General features: G+C 40.9%; 1 protein-coding gene across 1 annotated transcript in view; it reads right to left on the bottom strand.

Moving 5' to 3' along the window:
- Window positions 1-21,473, bottom strand: part of LOC118810845 (hedgehog interacting protein) — a 42,257-nt gene extending 20,784 nt beyond the window's left edge. The window contains exons 1-4 of the mRNA XM_036574940.1: window positions 20,673-21,473; window positions 15,499-15,691; window positions 7,431-7,575; window positions 4,182-4,383 (exon numbers count right to left, since the gene is read on the bottom strand). Of these exons, the coding sequence (XP_036430833.1) occupies window positions 4,182-4,383; window positions 7,431-7,575; window positions 15,499-15,691; window positions 20,673-20,933 (801 nt within the window). The 5' untranslated portion in view covers window positions 20,934-21,473. The remainder of the gene's footprint in view (window positions 1-4,181; window positions 4,384-7,430; window positions 7,576-15,498; window positions 15,692-20,672) is intronic.
- Between the last annotated feature and the right edge of the window lie 4,547 nt (window positions 21,474-26,020).

Here is a 26,020-nt window from a genome sequence, read left to right on the forward strand (position 1 = left end):
CCTCTTTCAAATGGAGAGAAATGGATCATATCTCAGATAATAACCACTACTTGGAGTTGATGCAGTCTGGAGCAGACCACGAATCTTCCTAATGACTTCAGCCGCACATACTTTATTGTTCCTCAGGTCAGTCCTCAGACCATCTAAACCTTCCTCTGGAGCTTAATACAATGCGGGAGAAGTGTAGTGAGATGACAGCAAAGGCAGTGGTCGTTTCCTGAAGTGATCTGTTAAAAAAGGGGGGTGAGGGGGAGGAAGGAGGCCATTTGTCAAAGCTGGGGTACTTATCTGAGACAGGGCTGAGAGCCCTCCTGCACATCTGACTGAAAGAGCTCAACAGCTGTGTGTGTAGTGTGACAGAGAGCATGACATGCCGTGAACTATTTGTTTCAGCAAGACGTACTTTATTGCAGCTGGCTGCCCTTGCACTGGCTAATATACTACAATAGAGCTGCACTCACATTGCCTACAGATGTCTTCATTGCCGAGCACGTCTAGCAGACACAACAGCACAGCAGTTCTGTGCTTTTGTTGCTAACAGTTCAACGTGCAACGAATCACGGCTAATCACCATCTCCCTTGCGCAAATCTTTTAAAAGATCAACACATGCTTTGAGTTTTTCCACGTTACTAGGAGGACTGGAGTTCATTTCAGCATCTGGAAGAGGCTGACTTGACGCGAGCCCAAAATGAGTTAATTGGTGAAGCCCTGGCGGTTAACGGCGCTCATGCTCTGCTCAATCCAGAGCCTGTTAGTGGCTGGCAAACCTGGTAAACACCCCGCACAGCTGTAATAGCGTGCATCCTTAAAGCAAGCAAGATCATTATCCTGCTGTCCCGCTCATAACCATGCCACAGCGGTGAGCGCAATGCACAGCTGAATCAGGCACATAAAGATGCACCAGCCAAAAAAAAAACTTTCCTCAAATGGTACAGCGAGGAAGTGCAAACACTTCTAACAAGCTGATAGCTGATTGGCTCAACTGCCTGTCAGATGATATTGTTTAACTGTCTCATTTGGGTAGGACAATTATGGTACCTAAAGAAAGAAAAATAACATTATAATGAGAGGCAGGATGATTTAATGATCGTGAGGAGAGAGAAATGAACAACGCAGAGTCCTGGCTTAGAAAAACATGATTAATGGAGGACAAGAGGAAATTAGTGACAAGGTCAGTGGTTTCTAAACCTGGTGCTGGAGTATCACTGCTTTGCATATTTTAGTGTTTTCTCTGCTCTGACACCTCCCCACTTGAACTCAGGAAGGGATTGTTAATTAGCTGATTATCTGGATCAGGTGTGTTACATCCAGGAAAACACCAAAACAGTTGTGAGTTGGGAACCACTGGACTATGTGAACTATGCCAGCAATCTGAAAAACATAACACGCAGCCGGAGAGATGATGACAGGGGGAAATGTGCGTGTGTGAGGACAGACAGGAGATAGGGTTTCATCCGAGAACACCCACGGCGCTCAGGGAACCTCCCGCCGGCAGACGGCGCATTGTTTCCGAGCAGGTCGGCTTAATTGGCAGTTGGGGAATTGAGGGTCTGAGGAGATGTAGAACATTAGAATCAAAGTCGTGATAAAACACTATCGTCCTCCTAGTGGCCAAACAAGGGCCCAGAGGGCCTGGGGCCCAACCGCGGACACAAAGGGAGTAATGTCCTGTTGATGCTTTGCATAAACAGGCAAGCTCGTTGCAGCTCTCTCTGATAACGGCCTAAACTTCACAGAATAGGGCTCCTGGGATCGAGACTCTCTTAATTGTCATAATGATTGTTTTATCCGCAGCCAATTATGTTTCATTACGATAAGGTGCAGGAGGCCTTCCCAACTGAGCTTTTGCATGTCCAATTCAAGGAATTCCATAATCGTTCTTTCTCCCTTGGAAAAATAGGAGTAAAAAAAAAAGAAGCATGCAAAGTACGCAAACTTCCTGTCAAAACGCTGGCTGCTTCCTCCATCTCCAGACACTTTCTCAAATAAACTCTTTCAAACGCACAAACGCTGCATTTGCTGTGGGGACGGATAAACATCCGCAATGGCACACGCCATAGCTGAGGCTGACAGACGTGCACAGGCTAATTCGACAGCTGGACATGTACGGGAGGATATCCCATAATCATGTAGCTAAATTTCAGACTCATGCTTCTATCCTTCGCAAACAAGGATATAAAGTTGCCTGTACTGGCAGTGTACATGACAGCATGAAACCCCATGTCATGGGTCGAGAGCACAACTGTGCATTGTTGCATCCAAGCTCTGATATCTTCCTCAATTCACGCTTTGCCCCGGGGCAGCAGGAACAGGGGTAAAAGCAGGGGATTCATGGAAGTGCATGTAGTGATTGTGTTTCTTTAAAGTTCATTTTTTGTGGGAGAGCTTCAGTGCTCTCTCCTCAGGTCTCGTCTGTGAAGGTGCCAAAGCAAACTGAAAAGCAGCATATCTTTCAGGGCGAGCGGTAGCCTCCAGTTTTCTGGAAGTCAGACTTCCCTGATGGTGGGAGGCCAGGCTGGATGGATGTCAGATAGGTGCTAATTCTCCCTCAGAAGTACAGACATGTCCACAGCTTCCTGTCTGGAGCAAAACCGCAAAGCAGTGCGGTGTGCGCGAGCGAGTGTATGTGTCTCAGAGGGAGAGCTCCTCTCTGCTCTCTTCAAACCCTTCATTATGACCATGCCTGACACTAAATACATACGTTTAGTCCTACCATACAGGCCCTACATGAAACACAAGCCAACTTTTAGAAACATGTGCTCACACACTCACACTGACCTGTGCTATTCTAAGAGCTCTTTATAGTGATATTACAATCAGTCAACAGTATTACTATTAAGGTAATACTTCTCTGGCTTAGTTTTCATTGTTGTAGGTCTCTCTCCTTACATTAGCCTAATTCTGATGTATTTATTGCCTGTTACTATATCTTTTCTGCAAAGCAGCATTTTTAAAAAGCCAGAAGAGCTTGTCGTAGAGCATAACTGTTGGGTTATATTGAGTTGGGTTATGTAATTATATGTGCATGAATGTGTCAAAGGTTATTATGAAGAGAAAAATATACCAGGACGGCCTCAAACCAATGCTAAGCCTCAAGAAGGGAAAAGTCACAATTAGCTAAAAGTACATCACAAACCTGTAGAGTTCTGGGACAAAATCCTGTGGACTAGGGGTCGGTGATAGGCAAAATGCAGTAAAACAAAAATGCCTAGACTTTTTCACAATACACAACACGTATCACAATATTTTGACGGATATAATGCACTAGTAGTGTCACATTTAAGAACTGCCATTAAAGACAACAGATACAATGGTTATTATCCTGTGTTTCATATATTGCAGCACACTTAATCCAAATAAACAAGAGTGACTTTTAAGAGAGCTTTATAATAAAACATGCAGTCGGTCAAGTACTGACAATATCTGCAACATACTCAGAAATGCAAAGAGTTTATCAAGTTAACAAAATGTATCACAATAACAAAAAAAACGTCATAATGCCCACCTACTATGCACATGAGACAAAGATTGGCCTGTACCAGAGTGATGGAGTGAGAAATGTAGGGAGAAATGAAGGAACTGCTTATTATCAAAAGCAAACTGTCTCAACTGTGCAACGTTAGCAGAGCCGTTTATGGCTGCTGGTGAAACTGGATCACTTGCCTATGTTTTGTCTATATTGATGCGATAGCTGATGGCAGCAGCAGGATGAAATTCAAAAAAATACCTCGAAAGTGTGACGATGACTAGAAAACGTGGAGTTTTTCCAAGTCCAAAAAATGGACTGTCACCCAACTTAAACTCAACTGGGCATCATTACCTTCACTGTAGACAAGTGCGAAGGCAAAAAGGTCCTGAAATAAGCAGAAACTGAAACTGCATTACAGGCGCGGCATGACATTAGCCAGAGTCTGTGATATCTGTGGGCCACAGCCTTCAGGCATTAACTGAACTGCAGAAAATTGCAGAGGAGTCATTGATTGCAGAAGCTCACAGTCTGCACTTTAACCTCATAGTCACTGTTTTATTTCAAATCCAGTATGCTTGCGTACAGAGTCAAAACAAGTCAAAACTGTCTAAGCGTCCATGTTACTGTTAATGTGATTGTCACTGAAACACATTTATTTGTAACATATACATATATTTTTCACCCAAAATTAACTTTGTATGTAAGTTTTACCTTAATCCCTGTCTGCACCAGTTTATGGATGTCCAAGAAGGGCTCTTTGAGGAGCTCCATGTCATGCGTGAGGATGCGGACGAAGCCCTCCTTCTCCAGGATGAAAAGGCGTTGAGACCCATCCCCACAGTGCACCACAGCCACAGGCTGCCGAAGCCCACTAAGGATCTCCTGGGCGCAGTAGCAGTTGTGCTTGTGCTTCCTGATGAGGAGAGTGGTCAGATTAGCAAGGCTGTTGTTAACGTGAGCTTTCTCAACTGAGGATTTTAAAATGATTCCAATCACTAAATCAGTGACAACGCAAATATGTAATCCATTTAAAATTAAATCAAATATCTAAATCACACACAAAAATGGCTGCTAAAAAGATTAACTGTGTAATACTGATAAATGTACTCCATATATTTATGTATTCGAATTGAGCATGACTGGCCCTGTAGGAAGAGCACTGACTGAACGATTGCTGTCGAAGTTTGTTTAAGGAAGACAAGGGGTGAGATTTTAAGCAGTGAAACAATTCTTCCATTAACCCAGATCAAATTTGACATTAAGGAAAAAGGCCGAACAACAAATATATATGTTATATGTGGGCATCTGTGGTACAGGTGCACTTATTTGAAGGTTTTGGCAGGCTAGGAGGTATTTTCTATTGGGAGCAGAATAGTAATGGAATAGAATGTGTGTCAGGTCCCTCTAGTTTAGTAGAATCACTTAACAGATGACTCCCTGGGTATATATGCACCATTGGGAGCTGATTAAAGATTATGATGCTGAAAGAGGCCTCAAGACTCACAATTAGGGGACCAATCAGGCCTGTCATGATGATGAAATTTTAATTGTCACACAAATAATTGTGAATATTTTGTCTTGAACTTTTTATGGCACTACAATTTTACAGTCGTAATGCATCTAAAATGGCTTATTAGCTACCTTGATTATAAGTTCTTAACTTATAATCGCTTAACTTATTGGCAAACAGCTAATCAGGATACATAACATACTCGCACAAATTTCTGCAATCACACAAAATCATGTAATGTGAACCAAAGCTTACTTTTTTTTCAAGAATGACAATATGAGCAAAAACATGTTCTGTGGCTGTTAGCATAAATGCTAATGCTTGTATTATGACGTATTAGTGATACTTCTAAATATGGCAATTGACACCTGAACATTCCATTTTGCTAATGTCATTCTACTTCTGGAACAGTGCTTGGTGACTTTATCCTCACCTAAAGGAGTAAAGAATCGTTCGTGGGTTTCAGCTGCAAGTGTTACCAAACACAGAGAAGAATTCTAAAACTGCTGACAGAAACAGCTCAAGCTTATATATATGATCTATTTAGCACTGTCTTGTATTATTACACCTGTACTTTTGTTGGTTTCCTAAATCCCCTGACATGTATCATAATGTTTTCTGCTTTTTTTAGTATTTTTATGTATTTGACTCAATGGACAGAACAGAACAATTCAAATTCTTTGTGTTGCAACACAAACATATGACTGTGAAATATAAAAACTACAAAATAATCACAGTCAGATCAAATAATCATGCCTAGGATCAACGTAATGTCACCTAAAACTGATATTTTCATATCAAGGGTTTTCTTCACAACACATTAAATGTCACTTTCAGGTGTTTTTTTCATGATATGTGTTGTTATGAGTAGGCTTTACACATACAAACGTATCAGTGCTAAATTAAGAATTTATTTATTATGTTATTTTTTCAAACCTCTTTGAATAAACCTCTTCACATGTCCATCCACCAAACACAGGTGCTGATTCTGACCTGTTAGATTTATTATATTTAAGGATGAATACTAACAAATTACACTGGTTCTGCAGTTTTGCTATGAAAAATTACATATGGAAAATCTTCACTGCAGTTTAACTCCACTGTAGTGAGTGTAGTGAAATAGAACAGTGGGTGTTCATCTGAAAAGTCAGCAGTTATTAGTGTTGTTTTCTATACTATGTAAATGTAATTCAGTAAACATATTCACATTCTGTTTACAGGCTGAATGAACAGGTACAAGTCTGTTCTTCTGATATTTACTGTTTGTTTCAATGGCAAAAACATAAAGTATGTCTTTGCTTTCTACAAAACAAGACTGTACACACAATAATAACTTTTCTTAAAAATCAAAACATAACACTTATAAACATACAATGAATATAAATATGGTATCAACTGTAAGTTTAAAATTCACACTTTCAACAGAATTTCTTGGTTTGGTTAACTGAGTTATGAATGAGAAATAATTAATATAAAATTACCATATGCTTTTGTTCATTTTAACCAGTTATCTAATGAAATGTATATTACTGCAGATCCCCAAAGTGTGCTTTCAACATACTTTTGGATGTCCAAACTATGCAAAGAAGAGTGATTCACTACTTCTGGCAAAGAGCAAATGAAATGAACTGGTGGGCTCCAGCTCAGTGCACAGACATCCAAAATGAATGAGCAAATTAACTCAGAGGTCTTTAGACTCAGGCTGGTTGAAAGCCTTGTTCTAAAGACAAACACTGTCCGTGGTGCTACTCTGGTTTTATCAGCTGAGGTAGCGGCTTTTAAAGACCGTCTCTGATCATGTCCTTTCACAAAAGCTTAAAGTCCACTGGCCCAGATCAGAGCGGCAGCAGTATAAGCACTTTCTTTGTGCCCTTAAACCTGGCTGAACCGACACTGGACAAACACACGGAGCTCAGCCATGGGAAGGGGGGCAGTGGGCCAGGCCACAAGCACATGCAGGAATATTTTGACGCATAAGGTCATTCATGCATGTCGTGTCTCTAGTGACCTCTGCTTTCGTCCAGAAGCAGCAATCGATGGCTTGCTCGAAGGGACACAGTTAAAACACTGAATTAACTGCCGTGTGAAAAGTATAAGTGTTTAGTAATCACCAGTAAATGAAGGCAGTCATAGTTACTTCAGCGCGTGTAGTTTGCTCATTATGGAACACTGTTTATCAGATGAAAATCCAGCAATTTGCTGTAGGTATTATGAACCAAGTAACTCTTCAGGGGTGTTTGAGCAGGGTAAAAGCCAAACTGTGCTGGAATAAGGCCCTACAGGACTCATGATGGACCCACTGAGTTATGGGTTTTACCAAAAAGCAAATAAATGTTGCAGAAACGTACAGCTTAGCACTTAAAATGTTTTCCTTTTTCATTAATATTAAATGATTTTACTTATCAAAAAAGAAACCCACATATCAAAGAAATGCGGTCGCGTGCACGTACCTGTTGATTGCTTCTATTCTCTCATCTCCTAAATAGTTGGAGTCTTGGCCCCGTGGGAGCTTTTGGTGGAAATCAGGAAAGCACAGGCCTCCGTCCCTCCTCCCGTAGTACTGGCAGAACTCGTCCACGTCAGCTTGGAACAGCTCTACCAAACACAGACAGACAACTGCGCTCAGCCTGACATACACACCACACAGTCTTTAGGGGATGATGTCATCACCTCCAAACCCGGCCGAATCCCCCGTAGGTAAAGCTGTTCCCCAGGCAAGCTCGCGCAACTCCAGACACTTCACCACAGGCTCAAGCTAAAGCCCATCTGTGGCTATGGTGCAGCAGTGGGACACTATGAAATGTCAGCTTTAGCAGTTAATGTTATTGTTGCTCACTTCACAAATGTGAACCAAACCGCTCTTCAGCCTGAATCAATGACCTGGAGGTCACAGACAGCAGAGAACTTAACTGAGCTCAGTAAACTACCCTGCTCTCTGATTCTGTGATATCAGCACAGCAAGATACAAAAAAAACACTTTCAGTCATGTGTGGCCTGCATGTGGAAGTGTTAGACTTTCTGTTTAGCTGGAACATGTAGGTCAAGTCCAAATAAATGGTGAAAACACACCCAGGTTTGATTGATTACGCTTTGCAGATTAGATGTGCTTTTAGGGAAAACACCCTTACTTATTTCTCTATTAACAGCCAGCATAAATCTCTCAACATTCTAAAAGATACAAAATGTTGGCCAATAAGGAGGCATGAATGATAAAAACTGTTCGTGTGGTGTTTGGTTAAACTAACAGTTCCCTGGATGCTCCCTGCAGTATGAAAAATTGGTATCAACCGATTAAACCAAATTTTTACAGATCAGTATCAGCTATATTGAACATAATCAAATTCAGATGCTTTACTAAGATTATTAAGGCTATTTCACCTCTTTTATATTACTTGTTTTGCTCTGTATGTGCTATTTATGTTGCAGAGGTGACGTAAACAGTCATTATCCACAACTTACGTCAGGGAGGCATGTTTTAAGTAAACAAATGGTTTAAATGTCTGCAGTAAGGAACTTTTTTATAGAAAATAAAAACAACAACAGCTAACTAATATCTGCAGTGCCAGCATTTTGACTGCAGTTAAACTAGCTAGCATTCCTCAAAACATGATTAAACCATAGGTAAAGTGTGGATGTTTTACGCTGTTATACGTTTAATAGTAACAGTGCATTCAAAGCAAGGAGAAGCCTACCTTGCACATGTTAGAGCAAAACGAAATATGACTACATGAAATGTTCATTTCAATAAGGCGGCCAAAAAAATGCATGAGTTCAGATTGCATCATTGTGTACTTCCTCCTTTCATGTGCAGGAAATGTGTATGTACACGATGGTTTATAAACTAAATTATTAGACACACAGGGCCCCCTGTACTAAGCTTTTGGCAGTTTCAGGTGCAAATCAGATGTATTCATCCCACACAACATCCAAAAACCTTGCAGGCTATATGCATTATATGCTATATGCATGGAAAACATAGGAGGATGGTGCAGAAAAATGGGAGAAGATATTGGAAGTGCGGCACATTACATAGACCACAGGGTTTTTCTAACGTTTAGGCACCAATTTGATGAGAATTTTTTCTCTGCCTTTTAAAATCAGGTTTAAATGTACAATAATGTCTCAATGTCATGTTGTTGGTAAACTCCTATAAAACTGGCACCTAACATAGTAAAGACACAAGTCCCTGCTGAATAACAATATTTTAACTCTCAGTTTCAGACTGCCTGTATGAAGAGACACAGCATAAAATGTGCTTTGATGCAGATGCAGTAAGTCCTCGCAGGTGGTGTTTCTTAAACTCTGTTTTTTTTAGGTAGACTGGAATTACACACACCTTCAATGTTTTGGTGGCAAAAACAATTTCCTAACACTGCTATTTCTGAACTTTCATCTTCTCTATTGTCTCAGACCTGCGGACTGTTGAGTTATTTCACTGTGGCTTTTAAACCCTGTGTGCAGTTAGTAGGCGGCCCCATGTGTTTCAATTTCAAACACATTGTGAGCTCATGTTGCAGTCACGTCAAGACACATTTTGTGCTGCACATGCACAAATGTACCTCTGGTACTCCTTATTAAATTGGGATCAGGGCAAAAAGAAATTATATTGCATGTTGTTTGTTATAAAACTAACAGGCAGACCATTTCTTTCTCTTTCTTTCTCTTTCATTGCATTTGTGATAAAAAAACCCAAAGTAAATAAAGTGGTCACTGGATATTTTAGTTATATTTGAGAGCTGTTTATTTCAACTGGATGTCTGCCTTACCTCTCGCTTTACCTTGGTGACATTTACAGCATAGCTAAACACTATTGTTTATAATTCTGGTATGCACTATATTCTAGGCTGTAAGTGTTTGTTGCATTTATCCCTAATGTACTACACAATATCATCAAAGCACGCAACAATTCTGCTTAGACTATATGCAGGTGAGAGTTAAACATTTATCTCACTATCCATGTTAGATACAGTTTAGCTTTAGATCTACAGTCAGATATAGATAAGAACTTTCACCCCATGCAAGCCATTGTCATGCGATCTAATAATTCGACTTGCCGTTTAAAAAAAAAAACACTCCCAACATTCACCCCGTTTGCGAAAGACACATCACTTATCCCTACTAACAGCATTGCTGAGGCATTTCCAGCAATGTCCTTCCGTCTGTGGGCCTGAAAGGCAGCACCCGGACCTGGGGGTGAAAATCGCGCTGCCTGAGTATCGTTAGCAGCCCCACAGTGGCTTAAAAACAACCAGGCTGATACAGTTTCCTCTAAGCTAAACCCTCATGGGGGGAGACAGCAAACACACCAGGGATAGAAACACAAACACACTCCTTTCCTTGCTTTCATCTTCACCAAGTTCCTCCACACCGCCTGACAAGTGTGTGTGTTTGTGTGTGGTGGTGGTGGTGGTGGCGGTGGGGGTGACCACACCAACAACAGAGGTGATAGGATATCCCCAAACATCTAAACACAACACAGAGATCAAACACACACCCCTACACAGCCATGCCACCCACGCACAAGCCATAGTGGTTATCTTAGGCCTGCTGGAGTGTGAGTGCTGAGATAGGTCTAAAAGTTACCGTGCGTCATAGTGGTATGCGGGAGTGAAGCAGTAAATGCCTTTCCACTGCCCATCAAAAGTTTTTCAAGGTATTTTTCATAAAACATTACACTAATCTAAATGAGTATTAAATGTGTTAAAAAGTGTTATGATAAGAGAACCATTATGGGTATTTTCTTAATTGAAGAGCAAAAAAGTCACATTTTAAAGGAATTAGAGGTTTCCCCAAACTTTTGGCAGGCTGTGTTCAGATGTATAAGATATATTAGATATATTTGCCTTTGTCGCTGTTGATAAAGAACAGTATTTAGTAAATCGTCACTGTCTGAACAAAACTTAGTATCTCAAAATGGTAACTTTACAAGAGAAGGAAAAAACATTCTTAACTTGTAATAGAAGTTAATGTAACAAGATTGTTTTTTAAAATCATTTTGGACTGTTTCTACTAGTCCATTCATCATGAAATTTTAACACAAGGTAACTGGAATTTTAAAATTAAGCAAAAAATGACAGAAATATAGATACAAGGTTTTTGTGCAACACTGATTAAATTCTCCTCTTTCGATTGACCCAATCATTTTGTTGGCATTGCACCATGCTGCCCTTATTGTTGGATGATCTGCAATAGTTCCTGAAAGAACATGAAAGCACATTTAGAACTGAATACGCATCAGTAAGAGCTGTTTATTGATTGGTTTAATCATAATAATAATTAATCTTAACTGAAGTGTAAATTATATTCCATTTTATTCATGTTTTCTGGCTCAAAAAGGTGATCTGTGACACAAAGCACAGTTTAGTTTTCTTGGATCACTTTCTTTCACGTTCTTTCAAATAAATGCAAAGATAGCTTTGAGATATCTCATTAAACTGCACAAATGGAGCATTTCTGCACTGATCTTCAAAGGTTAGTATATTTCCATGGCGTGTCTGTAAGCAAGCAGGTCAGTCTGATGCACCACCATTCATTTTAAGCCCGCTGATCAATACTGACATCCATACAGGCAAATACTTTGGTTTACTAGCACTAAAAAACTTTCATCAAGAGCAAAGATTAAGTCAGGCATGTCATTTAAAAAGCATATTATGCTATTCAAAAGAAAATTTGGAATGTTTTAAAATTATAATCTTCAGGCTGATAACGTTTAATGAGGCAGTGAAGCAATGAACTGTAACCTGTAACAGTCTAAAGTTGTGGTATCCATGCTGCTCTAAGACTGTAGAACACAGGCCTGTTGCAGACTTTTGTTTTTGCTTCAGTCTTGCACAAGAAACTGTTGAAAATATTTTTTTTTGTGGGGGGAAAAATAGGGCCGTAACATTAGAAACATTCAAATGAAGAAAACTTTTCTGTACATGAAAAATCGTCCAATTTGGGCAATTTATTGGGAACAACATAACTAAAAATATGACAAAATTACTGTGTGGCCACACACTGTCTCTGCCTCTCTACAATACGTCACGGTTGTATTGTACTGCCCTAAGAGGGAGGGGGGGAGAGAGAGAGAGAGAGAGAGAGAGAGAGGCTGTGTCCACATCCCCAGCACTATGGTTATACTTCCATCTGGTTATCTTCCAAAGCAACCTGGGTGGCCACCCAAAGTACTTGACATCTTGATGCACTTCAGCAGTTTTACATATACACAACCTTTGTAGAAAAATAAATGTGTCATTCGTCACCACATATGCTGATTTTGGAGGGGGAGGAGGGAAGGGGGGCTGAGTCTTTAGTCTTTTTGGCCTGGACTCCTGTTCTCTTGCCTTTACTGCTTTCAGGCATGCCTCTCTCTCTCTCTCTCTCTTCTTTACAATTCCGTACAAGGCTTCTGAATAGACAGAATTGATTGTTTTTGAGCAGCAATCAGTTTTAAATGGACAATCAAATATAGTGTAGATTTTATGTTTGGTGGGGGGGGCGGCGGCGTTGATTTACTTGTGCGTGTGTGGCCTGTGTTCTGGAGACCGTTGCCTGTTTGCATATCTTCCCCATCTAATCTGTTATGCCTACACAGATAGGAAGAGGTTTTGGCCCAGCAGCCAACTCGTGCATACCATTCCATCTGATGGAATGCACCAAACAGTGACAGTTGCAGCCCTGTGCACTGACCCACCCAGGCAAACAGAGGAAGTTTGTTTCTGATGTCATTCATGCTATGGAGAAAACATAAACCCTGATATAGCCCCACTCCTTACCGAATTTTTTCCATTTCTGCCCAGCAGCAAGCCGGTGTTGTTTGTGTTTTTTTGAATGTACCACCAAGAAAAACAAACTGATGATGTGAGTGGCCTTAAACAGCTGGTATTTTCCGCTGCATCATGCAGAGTGAGCGTGTGTGTGTGTGTGTGTTTGTGTGTGTGTGTTCTCCTGGTGGGGCAAGGTGTCAGAGTCAGTCATGTCTAGACCATAGTTGCGCACACACACACACACACACGCACACACACACACATACACACACACACACACACACACACTCCGAACACATCATGGTGAGCTCCAGTGACGTAAACCCAGAGACTTGCCAAAGAAGCATGGGGAAGAAACTGGTCATAAACCATGCATTCACAGCTCCAGATTGAGGGACTTTGTTTGGGGTGTGTCCACTCATGGGTGTTGAGGTGTGTGTCTGACAGCTGGGACATGAGAGTGTGTGTGAGAGCACCACTTGGTCCAGGGCTGCTTAGAGCGGGGAGATATAGATGCACAATAATGGTAAATGTTCGCTGCTCTAATATTAACGACCGGTAAATGGTACTTTACATTTGAATTTCTGTGTTTGGGATTTTTTAAATTGTGCATGGCCAAATAACCATTTTTGACCACAAACTCATGCATGTTCACCAAATTATCTGGTAAATAATAAACATTGTCAACTGATATTTAACTCAGTGTTTAGCTAATGCAATAAGCCACAGAACTGTAACAACACCCCATGATAAAATCCTTATAACACCTCGAGTGGCTTATTGCTTTTATAAAATGCCAACAACATAAAATATGATAAAATACAAATGCTGAATGTATCAGTTAATTTCTAAATAATAATAAACGCAATAAACAATTCATCTGCCAAGAAATGGAGTTTGTGTAGCGCAGGCTATCTACGCAACTGTAGAGCGCTGAACGAGGACAGGAACTTTCAGTCACCCATCAGTGTATACTGCAGTCTTTTCATGAACTTTTACAATTATATCATAATATGTCAGTGTTTAACGTTGAAACATTAGCCCTATAGGTTTTAATCAAATTAACACAATATAAGTATTATAATAATACTATTAATTTCTACTAGTGCATCTATGTGATTTGAGTTTATTGCAGATCTATACAATACAAGGACATTTGTAGCTTGTAATACATTAATGTAAATATTTTTTTACTTTGTATGCTGCAGTTTTACAGTGTTTTAAAGTAAATATTTCAGTTCAATTCCTAACTCTAACTCTGAATATAAATGGCAGGACATATTAGCCTGTCAGCTGTTTGCTGAGTTGATCAGCCTGTTTCTAGTTGTTAAGAAAATAAGTAAACAATCCCTGTTTCTTACATAGGGCCTGTTATGTACCATTCCAGGCCATTTATTTCATGTATGAAGGACTGAGTTTATATTTTGTATCTTTAGTATTAGATATGTTGGCTTTACATGTTAAGTAATTAACAAGGCTAGTGACCTTTTTTTGTTAATTCTATTCGTTACTTCTTTTACTGAGTGCCTTGCTATCCCTTTGCTGCTGTAGCACTGTGAATTTCCCCATTGTGGGACTAATAAAGGATTATCTTATCTTACATGCATGCTGATGCCTGGTCCACATATATATATATATTTTTTTATTTTTTATATACGTTTTATAAATCTGAATCTCTGGGTGTTCTTTCAGCCAACAAAGCATGGGATTTGCATCTCTGACCATAAATTCATGCATATTCAACAAATTTATCTGGTCAAATCCAAGCACTGGTTAAGCGGCTTTTACCACATTTTAAATTGCACCAAAAGCCAGAAATATTTAGAAATTCACATAATCCTTCCAGTGGAGGGACTGAAATGCAGTGTGCCTGGTGCTGGAGGAGCTTAGAGAATTTCCAAAGCATTGTGTGGGATGGCATTGTGGGGAAAAAAACACAAGCAGTAGGCCCTGAACGCCAGAGCTTAACTGTTGACTAATTAATCACTCAGCTTTGTTAGGGTTTGCCAGAAGCCTCCAGCACCATATTTGTGTGAGTGTGTGTGTGTGTGTGCGTAGTGTGAGTCATGACCCATAAACAGCAGTGGCCAGTACAGCGGGATAAGGCAATACCATGGCACAGTGTCTTTGCGTAGCATCTCTGGAATGGTAATCCTTGTATTCTAACCTTTACTACGGTTTTCGTCAAACATTTGGAAAGGGTTTGGATCTGACGTCTTTTTCCGCAGGCTTTGGACTAAGTAAGCATGCTATAAATGTACATGTACTCACGGAACAGAAAAGGTGGGGAGCTCTAGTGCAGAGTAGTACAGTCGTTCATAGTAGTCTTAACTGTTCATCATGCAAGGATAAAGGTGGAATTTTGCTAAGATGCTGCTGATTCTAAAAACGAAATATTTTTCTACACAAGCGTTTGGTTCATTGTTTCAATGCAGCTGAGGTTTTCGTAACAACACAGACACAAATCTACACTGCCTGTGAAAAGTTTGGGGATGCCTAGCTTAATAAAATGTTTTTACTGAATCAGCATATTTGCTTTGTCGGTTGGTAATAACTTGCTGATGAAGGAAGGAAAACAATATCACACGTCTAAATAATTGTGAGAGTATTTGTGACAGTGCGACCTTGTGAATAATGCCAAAGGTCAGATATTTTATCCCCTTTTGATGTCAAGGCAAGTTGTCCATCACATCTTTTGACAGGCAGGGTGAATAAATTTAAACCAAAACATCAAATATGATGTCCTTTTCATATGTTGTGTGTGTGTTACCTGGTACATGTCCCCTGCAGGTGTAGTAGAACTCCCGGCAGTACTCAGGGCAGAGGCGGGGCAGGTCAGGCTCGCGGTACCGTGAGGACTCTTCCTCAGGCGAGTGGAATAGCATCTGGGCATGAGGAGAGCAGCGGGCACACTTTATCTCCTGCAGCAGTCTGGAACATTCCGTATTATTGGTGGAATAGATCTGAGAAGAACAGGCAAGGAAAGGTTAAAATTATCACAATGATGCTGCCATAGAAATGTTACAGTTTATTTAAGTCTGAGTTTAACTGTTCAGTCTTCATGCCTTGGTTTGGCTATGTGGGAATAGTATTCCTCCACACGTGATCAAAACAGTGCAAAGGTTTAATCTGTATAGCCACTTCAGTCTTAATTCCAGCCCATTAATTCTATGATTCACTGTAAAACTGAATGGAGGAAGGCGTTTGAGTGGTCATAAAAGTGTCAAAAAATTGAACATTAAATATAAATTTATGAGCAAAGTAGCTTCTCTCTAACGTTATACGTTCTCATGTTTAACAGCCATGAGATGTCTGATCTCTTTATTCCACCAGAGGGCACTGAAGAGCCTCCATCTTATGCATCAGTCAAAGAAGGAAGCATAGAAAGACTACTGCAGTCGCCTAAAGGCTAGCGTACAGTGAACGATCGCTTGACGCGACCAGCACATGGTAGCGAGTAGCCTTAAGACCCCTGGGTGTAACTTCACTTACTTACTTACTTATTTATTCATTTGTTTGTGATGGTGGTGGTGGGTGGGGTTATTTCGAATATTTGAATATTTTTCATATAATGTCTTACAAATTCCAATATCAATAATATTTGACTGAAATACCCACCCCTAGTGAATTCATCCTCATCATTTTGGGCTAAAATATGGTAGATATTTGATCTGCTCAAATATAATGACTTACACTGGTTGCAATTTGGGAGCGCTAATGTGACAAACTGCATGACGTATTTTTCATGCTTTAATTAACTCAGGGGCTGTAGAGCATTTTAACGTGTCTTGCACCAATTAAGCTGAGTTTTAGATCAAGATTAGTTAGTACAGGCTTACAAACTGTTAATCTGCTGTTACATCTCACATGCTGACATCGTTCTGTGCCAAAAAATTAACGAAGCAGAGTGAAATGGAGCACAGCGAGCGTAATCGAAACGTTACCAAACAAATGTAAGCAAATAGATCTGGGTTGAGAAAATTAGCAGGCTTATTTACGTAACAAATTAGCTGTAATAAAACAACGGTGTAATGGGCCTCCCCTCGGCAGGCGTGCGCCTGTGCCCCAGCAGCAGCCGCCTGGTACACACTCGCGAGCTCTGTGTGAGGTCCGTGTGTAAACACCAATTTAGAGATAGACAGGCACATCATTCCACCGCTGGTATCAACAAATTAGCGGTCTGTCCAAGTCAATTAGAGCTGCAGAGTCTACATACACTGTGGACTACCTCAATAGGAACCTATATCCTAAAGAATGTTCAGGTTTTTCCTTAATAAAAATAGACACTGGATGTAAAAACAGTAGCAGCAGCCTTGAAGCCTTAATTTTCTGAGTACTTTTGTCCATTTTTACAAATAGCAGTATCTCGTATAGCATCAGAAACCACATAAACAAGTCTGTTTGAGATTACTTACATTGATTTGGCTTGAGGCAAGTGTGTGATAATTCAGAAATGCCCAGTGCTAACTGGTGGAGTATGAGCTTCCATTACTTGTTAGCTATGTTAGCTTTAGCTCCAGTCCAAAACTAAATAAGCAAACTTCAGACACCAAACATGCCTTGGCTGATTAACATTTAAGGGTAAAACTGCAAATACGGACATTGATGCCAACCTATCACTTTAACCCATTAAACGGCCAACGTTTATCATACACTTCTATAACTTAAAAATAACTCCAGTTTGCATTGTAGTCTATGTATTTACTGAATAATAAGCCATGTCATGTAACCAGCCTGGGTTTTAAGGGGTTAAGTTACTACTGCCATTTAGAATAGACAGGTAAGAAAGGAGGGATGGGCTAAAGAACTGCTCCCATGACCACACACATGATAAGAAAGATAAAACTATTATAATTCTTCAGGACATACTGCATGTGACAAGCCTTTGCAGAACCAGGCTGTTACAGAGAAGCATCTCAAGCTCTCTTCCCTTCTTGGTCTAGTGCTCTTGGTTGGTTCCCCAGCTCCAAATCGCCCATTGATTTAGTGAGCCATGGACTGGCACATGGTCCATGGAGAGGAGCATTTGTGTGCTCTCAACCATGCCCTGTGCCCATATGCTGCTGGGATGGGCTCCAGTGATGCCATCACCCACATCACAAACAAGAGGACTTTTGTTTGTTGTGTTAGGGGAAAAAAACACTCAGAAATATATATGTGCTTTACAAATTTCTGTGGTTCCTAGAAAAAGTGGTGAAAATCATCAGTGCACGTAACGCAGAGCATTTTGAAGTCATATGTAACTCTTGAAAAATTGCTCCAAAAGTAGGCGTATGTTGCATGTACGTACTAACTCCATTACTCAACAGAGAGCGATTAAGGCCAGTTCATACACCTAGGTCTACATTAATGTCAGTGCTGTAAATGGTTGATGCATTAAAGGTTGAGAATAATCCATTCTAGTTCTTTTATTAAGCCGACTTTATTTTTCAATGACATAAAAGTCTACATTTTAAGTCATTTTCAACACATGGTGCACATTCTATGGCCTGATTACAAAGACAGCAAATGCTGCATGCCTGTTTATTATTGCTGTCCTTGAGTTAATCAAGAATCACCCTGACCGATCAGTGGGATATGTGTTAGCAGCTGGTATGGTTACTTATTAAGACTTGCACAATTCCTTTTGTCAGTGAAATTGCCAGAACAAACATATAAACGCACAAAGACACACTTGAAAACAATTGCTTGTCATTCACCCTCAGACAATGGAGACCGCCGAAGCCTCACAAGGTCACGCCATAAGAGGCAACCAGGAGGGTGGGAGTCACATTGCGTCATGCCATGCATGGATAAGCAGGAGTGTGTGTATATGTGTGTGCAACTGGAGATTCATGTCAACAGCATTAATAAGATATGCAGTCACAGATCACTTTTGAGACTTTTGGTGGAATCCCAAATTAACCTGGAACCTACTTTTTTTTTGCCTGCCCCCCCCCCAAAAGAAGCCAACACAACTCGGGCGAGTGTTTAACAGCTTAAGCAAAACACTCTTGGCCCTCTGGGAATAGGTGTAAGTTTTGCGAGGGGGTGGGGGAGCAGGACAAACACTCTCTCCACGGCATTAACACTTGGACAGAGCCGAGGACTTGGGAGAGTGATGTTCTCCAGCTTCACCCATTAGTGAAACTAACAAACACAATGGTGTTGTTGTTATTCTTTTGCCATAAGCTAAAAAGACTCCGTGTGTGGGCAGTGTAGCAGGGAGGAGGAGATGTCGACTCCTTTTTGTTCCATTCAGCCTCATTCCCATTTGCATGACTTGAGCAAATTAAATGATGCAATATGGCTTTTTGTCACAAACCAAAGTGCAATGCCACCCAGCCACATATGTTGATTTGCTGAGGCAGTTTACATGAGAAAAGAGGCACCTCTGCATTCACTATAGAAGCTGTTTTTATTTGCTGGATGGTTGAATTTTCACTTGCAGAAGCCCACGAAACCAAAGTCACATAGAATACACCTCAATCACACCTAAATCTGCATGCGCATAAAAAAACAGCATGCTTTAGATGTTTTCTGCATGATTTGTTCAGATAATAACACATGAACACAGTGACAGCTTTTCTACTAACTTATTCATTAAGTTACATCACTTCTACACATTTTAATGGCCATATGTGAGCTTGCTCGAATGCTTGACCGCCCAGACAGCCTGTATCACATGTGATAAACACCTCACAACCTGCGGAAATATTTCATTCACAGGAGCTGTGCACTTTAAAGAGGAACTCCACCGATTTTTCAGAATTCAGAGTGGTATGGTGTGAAATGCTTCGTATTAGGGAAACCTTCCAAGTCAGAACTGTTCACAGCAGTGATGATAGGAACCAAACATACACCTCTAAAAGCTCCTTCAGAGAAGGTTATTACATGAGATGGTTATGAATATGCTGATGTCTAGTAAAACGGCTATATTTGCACTGTAATCATTGGGACCTTTGGTTCCTATCACCACCACTGTAAAGAAAATCTGTGTTGGTAAGTTTCTCTACAAATTAAATCACATCAGATCAATCTGACTGACTTTGAGTATATTTTAGCCACTGAATTATGGAGAAATTTTGAAAAATCGACGGAATTCCCCTTCCAATGAGACGCGTGCGTGCATTTTAGCCCCATCTAACAGTTAACTCACTTCGTCTTATGCAATGCTGCCCATGTGCTGTTTCTGATTGAAGCGTTTCATCGCCGTGCACGAGCACGTTGCTATGAGAGCTCAACGAGCAGCAGCAGTAGTACAACAGAAGGTAAACACATCAAAACATAGCCCATGCATGTGAGCAGACTTCGGTACAGGCCGTGAAAGTGAGACGAGGCTGAAGTTAGCTTCTTACCAGCTTCTTAGTCGAATTTTCCGTTCCACCTTAAATTGTGCGGCAGTTACATTCTGGCGCATGCACGCCGAAACGCCACTGCTGCGCCATTTACGGTGGAACGTACATTTCGAATATAAAGCTGGCGAATAAGAAATCAACTTAAGTCTGGTGAACGTGAACACCGAGCACTCCAGGGACAGTCTTGGCCACCATGCACACTTGTTTACCTCCATGCATGTGAGCAAACTTCAGTGTAGCCCATCCATCTCACCAGGAGGGCTGCCCACCACGCTGATACGTTTACTTACATGCATTTGAACCTTGCGTTCTACTAACGTACACTTCTGTGCATGCGAACAAACTACAGTATAGCACAGTCACCATGCATGTGGACAAACTTCGGGATAGCCCATGCAACTCAGTCAAACTACACGAGCTCTAACTGGAAGCTTGGCCACCACGCAGATCTGTTTACATCCATGCACACGAGCAAACTCAGTACAGTCCAAAACTACAGTATATCAAACTAACGCTGCCTACAGTACGGGCTACTCTTACGTTCATCTACGCGGAGCCCTGGCTGTTTCCCCTCAGCCTCGTCCCTTTCCACAACCTGCTGACCTACCGTGGTGTCTCTCCGGTGGAGGCTCTGGTAGGGCGCTCTGCGGACGGGGCAGCAGGACACTCGCGGGTAAAGCCTGGAGCACACGGCCCCGTCCTCCACGGCCACTTTGCGCTCCTTCTTCTTCAGGCGCCTGGGCAGACTGCCGTCGTAGCATCTCCTCCTCCTCGGGCTGAGCTCGCCCTTCTCTCCCAGCCTGGCCTCGCCGCACTCCCACAGGTTGGCGGCCACGGCCAGCACCAGGACGAACTTCAGATGCCTCATGGTGGAAAAGACCCTTCACTTAAAAAGGAACTGCCGCTGCTGCTGAGCAGTCTTTGCGAGAACAAAAATGCAGTTAATAAAGTTTATTTGAATACTTTTTTTATTCCAGTTCAGCCAAACATAAAAAAATACGTGAAAGTAAAATATGTGGGCTTAAATATTGGTCACGTGAAAGGGCACAAGTGCTGGTTAGGATGGCACGACACAGGCAAAAACGTGTTCTTGCATAATGATATGCAAAACCCAAGAAAAGAAAGACAGAAAGAAAGAAAGAAAGAAAGAAAAAGTCGATCAAAAAGGAGTCTGTGCAGGTTTCCTCGCGCACACAAAATAAATCCCCCGTTTAGTGCTCTCAGTGGTGGGTGCAGAAGCAGCAGCAGCACCGTGTTGCCTCCTGCAGCGCCTTCAGTGCGCTCACATGGTGCTCGGACTTTTCCACCTTCTTTTTAACCAGCGCGCGAGAAGCGAGAGGGATGACGTGCGCAGGCGTGAGAGCGCGCGCGAAGGAGAGAGAGCGAGAGAGAGAGACGTGGAGAGAGAGAGAGAGAGAGAGGCTACCTGTTGGGGCAGGACGATGAGCCGGGGTAGCCTAGGGCTTCCCAATCCTGATCCCGGAGTAGCCCTGCCCCGTGCAGTGTGCGGTTTTCCCTGCGCTAACACACCCAGTTTAAGCTCGGGAATGAGCTGATGAGTTGAGTCAGGTGTGATTGGAGCAATGTGCAGTGGTGGAGAAGCACTGGGAAGCCCATTCTCCCTAACTGGGCATGGTCATGGCTGGATCTATATGGGTGACCTAGGTGTACCAATAGATTACTCCAAAAACCTGCACAAGTTTAAACCTACTGTTATCTTCAGATTTACTCAAATATCTAATCCTTCGGGTCAGCAATTTCAACCTCAGTTCTTGTGGGAATTATGTTTTCCCTCCCCCGAGTGGTGTGATCTATCAGTGTTTCTCACACTTGTACTGGTATGGTTATGTTAGATTAAGGCCTAAAGCAGAGGGAAGTTTTTATGAAGATCATAAAATTACATGTTATAGTGACCTCAATATCATCTAAAACAACCAAAACACGTGTGTAGAATATTGATATTTCTTATGTTATACAGAGCTAAAACAGTGTGGGGTCAAACTGACCCCAAAGAACACTGAAGCGTAAAAAATATATACATATAGTACACTGAAAATATATCATCATGTTAATGTTTTGTTTACCCAGTTGCACCCGTTGAAATGAGAAAAAGTCATTGAATATGAAGCAAAAAATCATGTCAGTCATTTATTTGGAGATGTTGAGCACTGACCGGGGTCAAATTGTCCCCAAATATAATAGGAGGGTTAAATGGTTTTGATTATGTGATAACACATTTTTTAATTTTTTAATTTACCTAAAATCTGTTCACAGACCCCACTAGTCTACATATAATAATACAGTTGTAAATAAAAAAAATATCAACATTATTATTTGGCAGATGACTGCATCTGTGGTGTTGGCATCTTATTCCATGTGCATTGTGGCATTAAGGATCACTGTCAAATGAACTGATGGCCTCTCATTTAAATGCCCAGCTGATTTTGATGAGGTGTTTGCTGAGAAGCTAATGTTAGTTCAGTTGAGATATTTTGCGAAGAATGAATGGTACAAGTCAGCTAAATGGTGGCAAGGTGAATCAGTGAATAAGTGGTATGTATGATTGAGAGACTGTAATGTTTGCAGAGTGCACTGGGACAGGGCACCATTACTCTAATGTCCAGGAGCTCTAAAGGGTCTTAATCTGGCCCTGGGCATGGTGAGATAGGGTATGTGGTTGCTCCCTTTCCCCATAACCGTGAACAGCTGATTGGACATGCAGTCAGAGCCATTTCACCTTACTTGCCGTGGTGTGATGGGGCATGTACACTCTTAATAAAGATGGTTCTTTACGGGGTGTTTAGTAAAAGAAATAGTTCTATATAAAAACCATGAGTTCTATATAGAACCACTTTATGCTTAAATGGTTCTTCAGATTGATGGAGAAGGTGTTGTATACGGTTCTATATGGAACCTTTTTGAAAAGAGTTCTATATAGCACCAAAAGGGTTCTTCTGTTGTTACAAGCTTGACATTGTAACAATAGCAGAACCCTTTTTGCTGCTATATAGAACCATTTGAATAGGAGCAATCCCTTTTTTAAAATACCCTTGAAGAACCATTTTTTTTAAGAGTGTAGATATAGCTGTTTCTCCTAACAGGCCATTGTGTGATGGGGTACATGATGGGACCTGTTTCCCCTAACTGGGTGAGGTTGATGGGACATGAAGTCCGCTGATCAAGGTGAGATGGCGTATGTTCTTTGGAACCATTTCCCCCTTACTGGACATATGCTGTACAAAGACCTCTGTTATGAAAAAATTAGTTTTAGTCACGATACAGGTTAAGGGTGGAAGATTTGGAGAAAATATCTAATTGCAAATGTTCTGACCAATATTGTGATTGCAATGAAAAGTGTGATTATTTTTTATAGATTAAGATCCAGGCCTGTTTTGGCCAAGAACACCAGAAAATCCAGTTTTTCTGGCTTGAGATCTGAACGCTGCCATTTACAGCCATTTAGTTGTAGTTTTGTTGTCATGAACACAGCACTTAGGTGTTTGGTCACTTTTGATTGGTCTAACATATCTCTAGGCAAAGCACAAGCTTTGTGTTACTAAAAATGAAGACAATATTCTTAATGATATAGGCTGTAATTAAAGTGGCAATTTGAGAGTGCAGTCAATTGCACTCTCAAAATTTTGACATCAAAACGAATCGTTTAGCCCTAAATACTGTCTGTTTCTTCAGTGTATAGCTAGTCACTTTTCATTTCACTCTAGCCGAACCACTACAATTATAAAATAGCTTTGCTCCTTTTAATTAAGAGTAACGTTCACATGGAAATGCGTAAAAAAATCAGAACTGACATTTGGCCACAGTTTCCTTTTCTGTGAAAAGCTTACGGTGTCATGAACGGTTTTGCTTATTGCAAACTCATTGAAACATTTTTTGCTGATTTAGATGTTGGAACAAGGCCTGTGTCTAGCATACCCAAGGGAATGAGATAATGGAATTCTTTATCTGCCCTTTAACGTTTTTGGTCATTAAGTGCAAACAAACTCTTCCAGGGCTAATCAGGCGGCCACAGCAGGACAGTCTCAGTTGATTAAAACATGCTATGCTATTACGCTAGTGGGGATGTTAGAATGCCTGGTATTTCTGTTCTTCAGAAGGCTCCTGATAAGACAGAGCCAAACGCGGGACAAGTCCTCTTTTCTTCTCGTCTTCAGAGAGATCTCCAGATTGTCGGTCCATAGGGGAATGTCCTCGGCAATAAAAAGAGAGAGAGAGAGAGAGAGAGAGAGAGAGAGAAAGAGAGAGAGAGAGCAGTCCTCAGATCAGCTCCATTACCACACCTGCTCTTCCTTGGGGGGTCTAACCCTGACCAGAAGTCTCACTGCTTATCTCCAGAGATCAGGAGCTGCAGGAATCCACACTGATTGGCCTGCTGGGCAGTGATGGAAACAGCTCAGACCTCATAGCACTTCCATGATGAAAAGGACGCTGAGAAACTATACTCAAAGTAAATGTGCTGTTATTCAGAAATAATTTAATTTTATAAATTCCTGCAAGACACTACTACTACAGTAAAAGGGAGAAAAATGTGTTACACTAAAAAAAACAGAAATATATTAAATTTTCTTGAAACAAATTTGTTTTATTTTATTTTTCAGTTTACTTTGTTATAACAATGATGTTGAAGTAATATATTTTATTAATCAATGTATTGTTCATTTTTTCATTTCTGTCCAGCTCACGGTTATTTTCTTCAAAAAACTGACCAATTGTCAATTCATACATGCAACATGTATTTAGCTTTAGAAGACTCTACTGCCCAATCCCATTTTACCTCTTGCCCCTACCACTTAGCCCTTACCCCTCCATTTGGCGTGTTCACACCTAGGGGTAGGGTGTCCCGATTTTTGTTGAGATAGAGGGGTAGGGCGAAGTGTTAGGGCCACATGGCCCTCCAAACTGAGGTTTTTCAGATGCACACTCCAAACAAAGTGTTATTAGAAAAAAACAAAAACCCGCAAGATGGCTGCACAAGCAACCGAAGAAACCCACAAATGTGAGTATTTTCTCTGTTAAAAATGACCATAACCACTGTATTATCTTAGTTTATTGTTGTTTCAATGTATTATGGTCCTTTTCTTCATAACAATCATAAAAAATTGCTAGTAGTATGCTGATGTCTTGGTAGCTAGCTGGCTAAATTTCCCGATCCACCCTAAATGGTTACATTCTAGCACCTCAGGAAGAAGCGGGCGAATAGCTGACTTCAGCTTCATATCACTGAAAAATTAGAGGTGAGTAATAATAAATAATTGTTGTCCCCCCCATTTGAAGGCATATGATGCCCTAAATGTAACTAAAGCCCAGCAGCGAGGTTACTGAACTTTACCCTCCTCTGCTATCACTGTAGACTGGCAGGGTTGCCTACACAGAACCGCTAGCCTGTTAATGTTTTTTTATTTGAGGGTTGTCTAATTTCGTAGAGGACGATTTCAACCACTACCTCTTATAATTCAGTTCCAAGGGGCAATGTGACAAAAAAAAATTAATTAATATATATATATATATATATATATATATATATATATATATTCAGTATTTAATGTGTCCATCATTTGCCTTTCATTCTTTTCAGGAGACAAGTTTTCAAGGGAATCTGCTGGGATCATTTCTTGGAAGCATCTCCAAAGTTCAGTATTAGAAGTTGGTCGCATTTTCTGCTTCTCACCTTCCAAGTAATGCCAGACATGTTCAATGATGTTGAGGTCAGGGCTCTTGGGTGGTCAGACCACTGTTCTGAGAACACCAGCCGCTTCTTTGTTTGATAAATATGTCAGCAGTGTGTGTGGGGTCATTTTTGCTTTTCTTCCCTATCAAAATGAACTTCTTTCCAATCAAACATTTCCAGAGGGTCCTGAATGATGTATTAAACTTTCTTTGTACTGATCAGCATTTATGATGCTTTCAGTCAAAACAAATCACCAGCTCCTGATGTTT

This window comes from Colossoma macropomum, unplaced genomic scaffold (assembly GCF_904425465.1).
Source record: "Colossoma macropomum unplaced genomic scaffold, Colossoma_macropomum, whole genome shotgun sequence".
NCBI classification, from domain to species: Eukaryota; Metazoa; Chordata; class Actinopteri; order Characiformes; family Serrasalmidae; genus Colossoma; species Colossoma macropomum.